Genomic DNA, 12,656 nt, shown 5'->3' on the forward strand with positions numbered 1-12,656 from the left:
CAGAACAGCTCTTCTTAGATAGGGCACCACTAGGCATGATATGTACCGAAATCAAATCATTCCCCTCCCTTGTCTACTCTCTTTTCACCCAAGAGACACAAGGTTACATTCTTTCAGGCTGAAGTTGACCCTTCAGCGCTGCCCATGTGAGGTTCCCGTTTGCTTCACTTAATGCATTTCAGGGACACAGTGTCCTGGGATCAGACTTTCTTGTGCTCCTCTTGGGCCAGAAGAAAAACAAAAATTTTGTACAGTGAACCTTTTCTTCATTTATTTGATTTGAGGAAATTTTCCAGTCTTTTTGCTGTCATGATTCAAAATAGAAAAACTGCTCATTTTGATTGCAACCTGTGTGACTCAGAATGTTGTCAACACAGGGTTGTGTAAGTGTCTCTCCTTTTTTCCTCACTGGACCAGCAAGAAAAGATGGAAAGGGATTTTTTTTCCTTTCCTCTTTTGTATCTCTTTTCTTCTTGACTAGAAACAAGTATGAAAGTATTTTTGGTTGTTTTCTTTTTACCTATTCAGAGTATTATTTTATTTACAATTGTTCACATGGTTTGCTTTAACTCTTCTGATCACGGCTTGCCTGCTGATTACCTCTTGTCCTCCTTAAGAGTCTGTATCCCATGAAAGCAAATGGTTTGCTGACGAACATCACTATTACAGTGTGCTGTAGGCCTAAATGCATTGTACAAGAATTTCTGTTGTAAGCTGGAAAAAGGCTGTTATGTTGTTGGTGCATTTCTTCAAAAGCAGAATTTAGATTGTGTTATAGGAAAGGTTTTTCTAAAAGGAGCTCATCTTTATCTTGAAAGCAAAGCAAATAATCATTTGACTGATGTTATATAGTGCAGAGGATTTTTTTTTTTTTAAACACATCAGTGTGGGTACTTACTTTGCAGCAAACTTATAGATTCAGTAGATTCTAACTGTTCTGTAGTATCCACGTACAACATACGTACAATGAAATGCAGCAACTACAACTTGGAGAAATCAGTCGTGTGGGTTTTTTTTTTCATTATCTCAGTCTCTCATCACATATGCAATTAAGATTTGACCTTTTCTTTAGGGAATTAGGTAAATTATGGGAGTACTTAAAAAGAAATTAACTATAATTGCAATGTGCAAATATTTCAGCTTTTCAGTTTAAGAAAGATTTACGTGTCCTGTGATCTGATATTCACTGAGTGCAAGGTAGATTTGACTTTATTAGATTTGAAGGGGAGCAAGCATTTCACAAGTAAAAGCTGGCATAATGGAGATTCATGTAAAAATTAATATTTCCTAAAATCTTGAAAAATCACCTGCAGTAACTGGACGTTCTACTGTATTATTTTCAGTTATAAGAGAAATAACACAGTTGTGTGAATTATAGAGAAAAATGTATCTTTGTGCCTTGTTTGAACAAAAAACCACCCTAAGCTATTGTATATTATTGAGTGCAAATAAGTAAAGACTTTATATTATTACATTAATGCAACTGTCAGTATTCCAGTAACATGGGAAATGCATAAGGCATAAGATCTGGCTTCAGTTCAGCTACAAAGCAGTGTTTATATGAAGTGATTTACACTGAGACCAGTCTCTTAATGTGTGTTTGGCTTCCCTTTATGGTACTGTCGATATTTTTGAGACTGACACCTGGAAAGTTTATCAGTCTTGGCTTTAAAATCTAGCCATGCTAAAGCAATGGGAGTTCTGCTTTTGGCTCTACTAAGATCAGGATATAATGTCATATTTTGTTAAAATTAATGCAAAACAAACATTTTGAAACCTGGAAATACTCAAATTGAGAACTGTGTGCACCCTGATGCAATTAACTCTATTTCTGGCATTAGAGGTCTCATCCGTATTACGAGGTTAGCAAAAATGGGTGGCTTAAAGAGTGTTTAAGGGCCTGAGTGACCAGAAGTACTTTTTCTTTTATGAACCTGATTCCTGCATCTTAGAACTGGGTGGATCCTTAACCTCCAGTGCTGGTAACATGTTAAAATTACTCTGGCTAAAGTGGTAAGCAGTATGCAGATTGTTAGCTAAACAAGAATACTAAGATGGAGAGGTAAAATTATTTGCTGTATGTCTTACTCAGAAGCCTTCACAACAAAAAATATTGTTAGTGATCCTGATTGTATTCCTTTTTCTCCTCTTTTGCCAGCATAACTCTGTGTTGATTTTGAAAGCATACATTGTGACTAACCCAGTTTAAGAAATATGGACAGTCCACAACAGATTATAAACTCTGAGGCCACTCTAACATAGATTGAGCCTTCTATTTTGTGAGGAACTAAACAGATTTTATTTTAATAGTAGAGCTATGAAAGAAAATCTGTTAATATGACTTGATCTGTTCTTGCTTAAAGTTGCTGAAGACATCTGGTTACCATTGTGCTTTTCAATAAATGATGCCAACACATTCATGGGTCTTGTATTTTGGCAATATAAATAAAACACGGTATGTTATCTTGAGCTGCATGGATGTTGTACCTATCACCAGCATACACGGCATGTTTTTACAGAGAACATTAAACACCACCATCCCCCGCAAAAGTATGTGCAAGGTAGCTACTCATTCATTATCAGTGATAGTTAAAAAATGATGTCAGCAGAGTAAACATATGTGTATGATATACTAGTGGACTGTTTCTTGTCTGCATATGTGAAAAAGGGTACCAGCTTTTGCATTTACTGTGTTTTGAATCTTTACTCTCTTTCTCACTTTTCTCTCCAAGTTTCTGTAGAGAACTGTATTTCACACCTCAGGTTAAGCACGGAGATTCTCTGTTGATTTAGTCCTCTAATAAATATTTCAAGATTAGTTCCATTGTTATTTAGGAGGTGCTCTCTGAATCAAATTTCAGTCTTTTGCTTAAATGGAAGAATTAAATTTATGGAGTGTGGAACTTGGATACTGTGAGAAATGGCTTTGATAAAAAGTGTTGGGTTGTGGGTTTTTTTTTTCTTTTGTTGGATTTGTACTGAGGTAGTCCAGTCTGTGTCTGCATCTTAGTGGATTTTTGCTGTTTGGGATCACATGCATTTTCAAGCCTGTGTCCTGGCTGGTTACCTGCAGGCTACTGTAGGGGAATTAAGTAGCCATTATGGTTCAGTAGACATTTGAGGTTCTCAGGGTTTACCTTAGAAAAAGAGGGCAGTGTTCGCTAACATGGGTGTCTCTCTTGCCTCGACAGCCCTTCCTTTTGAAAGATAATAAAAATGGTTGGAAGTTTCTCATGAAGTACTGTTGTTGGGTTTTATTTTGTTGTTGGGTTTTTTATGTTGGGTTTTTTTTGGTGTTTTTTTTTTCTGAATCATAAAAGGCTTCCAGATTTCTTAAGTGCTGACTGCTTGACATATGTAGCATCTGCCCTTTGACTGCTTTTCCAAAGTATGTGTGTATTATATAGTCATTAAATTAATCAAGGTGACTCACTGATCGTTAACAGGAAGATTTCCTATTTGTTCAGTGTTTAGCAAAGACCTTATCTAGACTACATTAATCATTTCAAAGAATTACCGTCATAAAAGATAGGGTCATTCTGCTTCTTTCCACCCCCAATGAGTGCAATTCTGTAGTTCCACCAGTGCCATTTGCACTTGTGTGATTGTGTGAAAACCTGAAATCACACAGTTGACCTAAAAATTTCCATTTCTCCTTGCTCCCCCAACAGGCGTGTCATCTTTGAGCATCCAGTTCGCCAAACTTCCAAAGGGACTGAAGCATTTAAATTTATCTAAAACCTCCTTGTCACCTAAAGGTATGTTTTATAGCTATGCTTCTTTATTCTGTTCTACAGGTTTCAGGCTTCCAGTGTAGTAATACCTCATGTTACCAGATTATAAAGTAATTGAATCTGTAAATGATTTACATATGTATTCCCGATAGCACTGATGCTTTTTTGCAGTCCTGGGTTGCTGAACTGTGGGCTGAGTTCTGTGTCCCCTTCTTACTCACTTATGTAAGCTTTGGGCTTGAGCCTGTACTGTTCAAGAAAGATTGAATTTAGACTTGGCGTAAATGTTATGTTTCATACATGCTTCAAAAAGATGTCTGAAGTAGAAATGTGTAGGGAGTTTTCCAAATGTTTTGCATGCAATTATTTGATGAAACCATGTGTTGTGACAGTGGCTGCTAAGTGGTTTGTTCCTAGTAAAGATTTCTTTGTTTTGTAACTTGCGGATTTCTGACTTGATACTGTAATTGCAATGTATATTTTAAAAGCAGTAACAGTCCTGAAACACAAGTCAGAAGCTTTCACAATTTTTTGCATTGCTGTTTTACAAATAATAGATGCAGCCACCTCTCAAGCAGGCTGCATAAATCCAGGCTCTCCTGCATAGGACACGAGTGTTAAAAATAGAAAAAACACACTGAGATTATTGCAGCATTTTTGCAGATGTTGATGACCTGGAAAATATGAGTTAAGGTCTATGAAGGGCATTAATTGATAACAGATAGTAGCCATGCTCTTTTATCCTTTCAGCTACTGCTCTGTGAAGTGCAAATTCTGTTCACCTAAGCTTTAGGGCTGACCTGGAGAGAAAGGTTTTTTGGTGTGTTTTTTTAATGAGTGTCTGTAGCTTGATATGCTGAAGTAAACAATAAACTATAAACAGGTTCAATCATGATTGTCATTAAAAAGACTGTTAAACTGTGGGGTTAATTTTTTCCACTGTTAACTGCTTGTCACTAAAAATGAAGTTAATTAAAAATCTTGGCTAACCTTACATGTACTACATTCATGAACATTAGATGTTCATGAATTTGACAGAAAGTCATGCAGTTCTGCTATGTTCATTCATCCTGTTCTATTCTTCATGTGATCTGAATGATTTCAGCAAGTGCTTTGAGATTGTTGAGTCAGAGAACACTCTAGCTACACTTCTGTCTTTGTAAAGAATAAATCGCCAGCTTGGTGAAGTTCATCCACAAAACTCTTGTCAGTAAAAATAAATTCTGAGATTATGGAAAGAATTTGGAAGGTTTCTAACAGACTTTTAAAAGACAATCTTGAAACAAAAGCTGAAAATGTTTCCTAGTATGTCTAATACCTCATGTGAATCCTAGACCAGACTACATTGCAATAACTGTCTATTCTCCAGAGAATAACATGTCACCTTGAATATTGTCCCATGGCAGCTCCTCAGTATTCCTTAGAAAAGTATATGCAAAGTCTTACAATTGGAATTCTTATTCCCTATTCTCAGTAACCCTCTTCACCTGAAAAAACTCACCTTCACTTCTTCATTTGTCTGCAAAATTGTCTTATCTTATCCAGTTTAACTTAAGAAGACAGCACTGAATTGGTTTTAACTTGTGAGGCTATTTTTGAATTTGTAATACTTCCTATGGGGGAAGTCTGAAGGAGACCTTGGATTTTGGATTCAGTAGACTCCAAGGTGCGTGGATTAATTTTTTTCCTCAGACTTTTTCTCTTTTAATATATTTTATTGTTTTTTATTTTGAGCTTTTCAGTTTCAGAAATTCTGTACAATCCCTCATTACTTTTTGACTTTTTGAAAGTTAAAAGAACTTTCTCTTTGAGATAAGTTTCTAAGGTTGAGAAGTGAAGTTCAGGTGGTAACTTCCCAGCTGATCTTTCTTCAAATATTGTATCTCAAAGTTCCTGAGAGCCATTAACACTTTGAGCCTTCTGAGAGCAGTAAAAGAGCATAAAAGATTGTCTGCAAATGAAAGTGAGATTAGTATTAGAGTGTAGCATGAGGTAGGTGAAGTTCAAACAGAAATATATTGATTTGAAGATTGTGGTTAAATGGAAAATTCTAGTATACTCATTCAAAGATAGGGCTTGCTTTTCTGAGCCCAAGCCAAAGGCTAATTAAAAAAATCCTTCATTCACCTTGTTTACCTTCACTGATGTGCCTGATTTTGAGCAGTTGGCCCTTTTTGAACATGAAACAAGCAGCAACGTTATGGATTGTTTGATAGCTCTTCTTCTCCCCCAAACTCAAACACTGCTCCCGAATTCCCATAATTGATTCTTGATATCACAATCTGAATTGTTAGCAGGACATTACATTAAACTAGATTTGAAGGAGTTAGAAATAGCCATGTCCTAACTTGTATTTGGAAAAGCTGAAGAATTTCAGAGAAAGAATGCTCTGACTGGTTTGTTCTCAATGTGAGCTTTTAATTTTAATGTAAGAAATATGTATTTGTTTTGATCAGGAGCTGAGAGTCTTTATGCATCTCTTGATATTTTAATTGTTTTTCTGAAATTACAGGCAAATACATTAGCTGAAATATTTCATTTTCTAGGTCTTGTCAGTTGCTTTTGAAGTTTTCCCAATTATAATTGTTAATGTCTTTCACAGATACTTTCATCTACTGCAACAGCTACTTTTATCTAAATAGTATTGTTTGCAGGAAGACGCTGACTGAACATTAGGGAGTAAACTCTGTTTTAAAAATCTGTTTCAAAATGGGATCACACTGTTAAAGCCACTCTAGGCTTGGCAAAAAGATTTCTTCTCTGGATCTGGGACCTGTAACACACTGTGGCTTTGTCAGGGCAGCTGGTGGAGCATGGTCCATTCAAAGCTGCGCATCTTGTAGCAGGGAACAGTCTCATGTCTGCCTGGTGATCTGTATTCCCCTGCTGCAGTATGCTGATGGTAACAGGAGGTCATTAAACATTTATGTACGCCTGTGTTCACTGAAACTGCACTTGCAGGGTCTGGGCAACTAAGTTGAGTACTGACAGGCTTTTCTTTTTTGTCAGGGGTGAACAGCCTTTCCCAGTCACTGAGTGCCAACTCGCTGATTGCAAGCACGCTTGTCTATCTTGATCTCTCAGGGAATGCGCTCCGTGGTGATGATCTCTCAGTAAGCAAGTTCTTCTCATTTGGGAGTTGATGAATGGATGTTTTAATTGTTAAGAGAAAGGCAAAGTCATTTAGTTTAGCTCCTTTTTTGCCTTTATTTCAGTAGAGTTCTAGGAGGGATAGAAAATAACATTTTGATCTCTACTCCTCACTATAGTCAGAGAATTCAATTGTCCCATGCAGCTAAACAAATCCACCTAATTGTAGTTCATACTTTTAATCCTTGGCTTCTCTGATAAATGAGGAAGCTGCAAGTGTATCACTTGTTTCAGTGGACATACCATGCTCCTCAGGTTCTGTTTGAAAGCAAGCAAAATAAAAAAACTCATCTATTTTTTTAGTGATAAGTGTATTAAAAATTTTTTGTTGGAAGGTTGGAAACAAATTATTTCTTTGGAAAGAATTTCTGTTTTCAATGTTTTTGTTTGTGTAAATAAATCCGTGCAGCCGGTTGACACATGCTGTTGAAGCTTATGGTTTTTTTGAATAATGTAACTATTTTCTTAATTTCTATGTTCATTTTTTTGTCAGTTGCCATAGAGGTGCAGCTCTATTTTCTCCATAACAGAATCCACTTAGTTCTCAATTTGTATGTATTCGCTTTTTGACTGTTACATCCATATTTCTCTCTCACATCAGAAGTTGTGTGTATGTGTCAGGCTTTGAATTCTTTTAAGTATTGAGCATCTAAAATGTGCAACACTAGTCACCCAATCTTAACCATTTAAAGTGCACTCAGACACGACTGACTTTTTCACAAATCTTACAAGTTTCAGATTCATCAGTATATTCAAAGAATTAGTCTTTTAAGACAGAACTTCAGTGGGACAAGAGGATTTAAAAGGTAGCAAACAACTAGTTAAATGTACGTAAAGACACACAGTGAATACTCTTTGAGAGACTAGCATAGCAAAGAATGTAAAACCAAAAGGTAAAGTAAAATGTACAATTTTGGTAGGCAATGCTTAAAGAAACCTGGTATCTACCTACAGTATTTTAAGGGACATAAATGCAAAAAGTGGGGCTTTTCTTAGCCTGTCAGAGAGATATGGTTCAAAGAAAAGCGTTATTAATACTGAGATCTCTTAATCTGTGGAGCAGTTTTCCAACTGGAGTAAGGAAATCCTGTTATATAGCAGTTAAAATAAACCCTAGCAAATCACATGGATTTTTAAAGCAGGGACCTTTGTTGCCCTGTAGGTATAGGGGCTAAATGACCTAGTTTTTAGAAAGATGGATCTATTTTAGAAATGTTGAACATGCTCTGTTTGGCTGGTTTTCATGTGGAGTTGAGCATTCCTTGCTTCTGTGAATTGGGTCATACTTTTATCTTTCTGTGTGGTTCTCTAAGGCTAAAAAAAGCCCAAAATAAAGCTATAGTGAGAAGTTTTAAATACACTAACATTTACTTGACATACCTTATGCAGTACTGAAACCATCATATTAAAATCTTATTACCTGTACTGCTGATACTAAGAAATAAACATGGGCTTCAGATGCAAATTAGTTGCTTCCCTCATGCTTCAAGGGGCTGCCTTAAACTTTACAAACCAATTAGCCTTTCTGAAGTATAATAGCAATCTGAGTGACATTGCAAGGTATTTCTAACTGAATTAATCATCATTTGCTGCAAAAGTGAATTTCAAGGTAACTCAAGACTTGTGCATTAAGAGTAATGTTTGATAAATGTAGTCTGATCACCAATATTTCCCCTGTTATTTTAAAAAATAATAGCCTTCAAAAATAAAATGGGTTTTGCTGCTTAGGTGAAAAGAAATTTCAGAGACAACTCTTGTAGCTCAATTTTATAATAAAAGCCTAAAACCTAATGAGAAGTAGGGATCCAGTAATTAGTGTCATCATATCAAAATTAACATGGATTTATTTTTTTTTTCCTCTATTAATTACAGAGCCTGTACAATTTTTTGGCCCAGCCAAATGCCCTTGTTCATCTGGATTTATCCAACACGGAGTGTGCGCTAGATATGGTAAAAACATTTTTTTCTTGGAGATTCAAATACCAAGGAAACACTCCCCACCTTCTATCCCCAGGCACTGTTTTGGTTAATATGAAGTAAAATCAGCCTTCCTTGTTTTAAACCAGGTGTGTGGAGCCCTCCTTCGGGGATGTCTTCAGCATCTAGCTGTCCTTAGCCTCTCTAGAACTCTTTTTTCTCACAGGTACAGTTTAAATATCATTACTCTCAACTCCTGCAATATTTTGTTTTATCATTTCTTGCTCTCATCTTGCACTTTTCTTTCTAAGAAGAAACCTAAGACTTTAAAAAGACTTTATAAAAGTCTTAGAAGTCCTAGTGCTCTATGAAATAGTTATTATTTTTTCCAAGCAAAATACTTTTCCTTCCTGCTCTTCGTCAGCATTATCTTGCCTAATATGTTTTTTGTGATATTGATGCAGTGGAAAGTCTGTATGTATCTTTTGTCTCTAAGAGGCATTAACATCAGGTTTTGAAGTCTGACTGAGTTGATTCCTCTATAAATTTGGATTGGTCTTTTTTTTAAGTTTGCGTTTTTCAGGATTTGATGATGGTTACAAATGCATTTTTGCTTTTTTGTCCTCTTCTGGGAGGATGTCCCTTTGAAAGTCTTTGAGACTTAACACTGACTTTAGAATACTTGCACTGTAGGAAATAACAACATTAGCCTCCACTTTCTTCAGATCAGTGTCTTGGGTCTATATCAGCGATGATACCTAATTGGAGGTAAGCTATACCAGCATTGACTAATTATTTCTTGTGGTGAACAGGCAATTTCAGGGTCTTTGTCGTGTCCTGCTCGATCTTCTGCTCATAAGATACAAGTATTTCCACTATTAACCAGACCTAAATGACCATTTTTTATTTTGTAGTTCATCAAACAGAAGCTAGATAGTAATGTCTTCTGTGCAGCAATGCAATGCTGAGGTTTGTTGAATCAACATTTTGATGACATTATAATTCTAAGCTAATTGAGATCCCCTGACTACAGAGCTCTTTAAGGTAGAGCAAATTAAACACGTAAAAGATCATTATGATTCTGACGGTTTGCATTCACTGTTTATTGGAATAAGGAGTGTCTAGATGCTATGTCTTAATGAATTTGCTTACTTACAGAAAAGGAAAAGAAGTCCCTCCCTCCTTCAAACAGTTTTTCAGCAGCTCACTTGCTTTGATGCAGATTAATCTGTCGGGAACTAAACTCCCTCCTGAGCCTCTAAAGTAAGAATTTCATTTTCTCCTGTTGCTTAAAACCTAGTTTGCATTGTTCTTATGTGGGTGCCTTATATTAAAAATGAAAGGGAAAGGATTTTGCCTCTTTTTTCTTCCATTGTACATTATTGATACATTGCCTGAGTTTCATAATGATGATGCATTCAGAAAATGATGTTTCCATCTCACAGTTGAGGACATTAATCATACTTCGTTCTGTGGGAATGTCACAGCAGTTTAGCTTCCATCAACGTTTTTTTTGTGATATATTTCTTACTTTATGGCTTACAAACAGAACTGTTTGCTTCATGGAAAATGGGATTATGTACTTGTGCAAGTGCCATTCCTTTGAGGCTGCAGTATTGCAGCGGCCATTATGAAACTGAACCTGTTGCAGTGCTTGGGAGGAGAGACCTATTGCACAGAGCTCTGCCCTCCTTTTGCAGGGAGAGGCAATGGCAGCTGCTTCTAGGAGTGCTAAGTGCAATGCATCTCTTTGCTGTATGTCATGCATCCTGTAGCTAAAAGGTTGTGGTGATGTGGGTTGGGTACTCGAGAGAAAGTCTTCTTACAGCCTCATGCGGGCTAAGGGAAATGGTGAAGCACTGTGTCCCTTCCTGGGACATGCGCAGTTTTGAACTGTGTTGAACTTTCCACACATGAAATGTAAAGGTATGTTTTAAAGTCAAGGTAGGTCTAGATAGGCAGGCCTAATCTAGGTACATCATTCAATGAGTCTGACAGAATCTTTGTGTTTATTGGGCTAAATTAAAGAAAGCGCTCTTTCCACTGTGTCAGTTTGCTAACTAATAGGCATTAAAACGTACATAATTCTATCTGTAGTAGACATCTAGACATGTTCATTAACCATTTCAGGGAGCACACCTCCAGAAGCCTAATCTAGACACAGATACAGATACATATGTGTATGTATGTATATTTGCATGGTTGGGGGCCTGCCTCCTAAGGGAGAACAGGAAAGGGAAGTGGACAGTAGCTCAGCAAGGTTGTTGATGGCAAAATTAGAGATATAGTATATGAAGAATAGTTAGGAAGCACTGGATGAAAAGTTGATACAATCTGGGGGAAGCTAAGGGAGAGAAGAGTGGCAAGTGCCCCACAGAAAAGAGTAGTGTACATTGTTTTGGAATATTTTTTCTCAGTGCAGTTTGAGATTGGAGAGGATAGTACAATATGATGCTTAAGTAAGATGCACTGGATTGAAATCAATATTCAGCTGTAGGAGCCTATCACTTTACCTCTGATCTTTTACTGATCTGTTTGATGCTCTTGATTGCTGTCTTGTTTTGCTAGGATTGGGAAGGTGTGGTACTTCAAACAGAAGTCTTTTCAAACAGAAGGTGGTTATTGAGAAACACATTGGTTGCATCTGATTATTTTAGGGCTATTGATTCTGTGGTGAAGGGCAGCAGGGAGCTATGTTTAATGAAGCAGAAGAATGGAGAATATACACAAGACAGTCTTATCAGTGCTACAGGACAAAAAGAATGATGTGAGACACTGACTATATCTACGCAGATTAGGAAAGGTGAGAAGCTCCAAACACTAAGGTTTATATTTAGCTCTTCTTCTTGGCATGTTGAGTATCTCCTGGGGTGTGAGGAGTGTCCAAAGTCCAGCTGGACATGGAGGGTTGCAAAGTGTCCATGCCACTCTCAGCTGGCTGGCATTCTGTCGTGGGCTGCTTTTGTTTTATTGTGATGCAATGTTCCCCTCTGCCTAAGAGATAGGTCAGAGCTCTTAATATTTTCTGTTAGTTTCCTTGATGTGCTTTCTCTGACCTGAGTTTCTTCTTCAGTCTGAGCTGAGTGTATTTCACAACAGCCGAGAGAGCTGTGATCGGCAGTATATCTTGCTTTCCTTCTCACACCCTGTGTGGCTTGAGTAATACGCTTCAAAAGCATCCTGTGGAAGTTAATCTGATGTTAAAACAACTGATGATGTGCTATATCCTGGGGTAGCTGTTTAGCCTTTTGGTCTTAACTGTAAAAAATTACAAAACTTCTACAGAACAGTCAAGATTGTAGGATTTTTTGAAGACAAGAAAATGGAAACACCTTTTTTTAGACAGACTTCTTTGTCATTGCCAAGATTGTAATAGCACATGAGGGATGATCTCCTAGAAGGAAAAATAAAAATGACATAGTGTATGATAATAGTTCTTCTCTGGCATCTTTAATCAGTGTATGTCAAAATCGTTCAGACAACATCAGCCTTTGGAACTGTCCTGTCACAAAGAAGTTTCTGGTTTTATGTCCATGAACCAGAGGTCACTGAGTTACATGCTTGATTCAAGATCAAGCCTGCCTACAGAAAAGAAACAGATAAAATGCAGATACCTGGCCCTGATTTCCAAATTCCCCTGATTGTTAGTTGATTCCTTTCTTATCAACTTCCTTTAGATCAACAGTTGTGGCATGTTTAATTGCATATGCTATTATGAGTTTAAAAATACTGGTTAATCAGTACAGTCAGCAAAGGAGACAGACTTACTTGTATAGTGATGGTCCTGTTAATATAAGTCAAGCCTTTCAGGGGAGAGATTTGCTAATAAAGCTGTACTGTGAGGATGCTATGTAG

The 12,656-nt window shown here is 36.9% G+C and overlaps 1 protein-coding gene across 5 annotated transcripts in view; it reads left to right on the forward strand.

The window, feature by feature from the left end:
* The window catches only part of CARMIL1 (capping protein regulator and myosin 1 linker 1), a 192,985-nt gene that overhangs the window by 100,939 nt on the left and 79,390 nt on the right, over positions 1-12,656 (forward strand). For all 5 annotated transcript variants that reach the window (XM_062621692.1, XM_062621694.1, XM_062621693.1 and 2 more), the window contains exons 12-16: positions 3,672-3,758; positions 6,744-6,847; positions 8,757-8,834; positions 8,951-9,027; positions 9,960-10,064. In XM_062621692.1, the coding sequence (XP_062477676.1) occupies positions 3,672-3,758; positions 6,744-6,847; positions 8,757-8,834; positions 8,951-9,027; positions 9,960-10,064 (451 nt within the window). The remainder of the gene's footprint in view (positions 1-3,671; positions 3,759-6,743; positions 6,848-8,756; positions 8,835-8,950; positions 9,028-9,959; positions 10,065-12,656) is intronic.

The sequence above is a fragment of the Pezoporus occidentalis genome, unplaced genomic scaffold, assembly GCF_034315485.1.
Source record: "Pezoporus occidentalis ecotype Australia unplaced genomic scaffold, CSIRO_AGI_Poc_V1 ctg231, whole genome shotgun sequence".
Taxonomy (NCBI): Eukaryota; Metazoa; Chordata; class Aves; order Psittaciformes; family Psittacidae; genus Pezoporus; species Pezoporus occidentalis.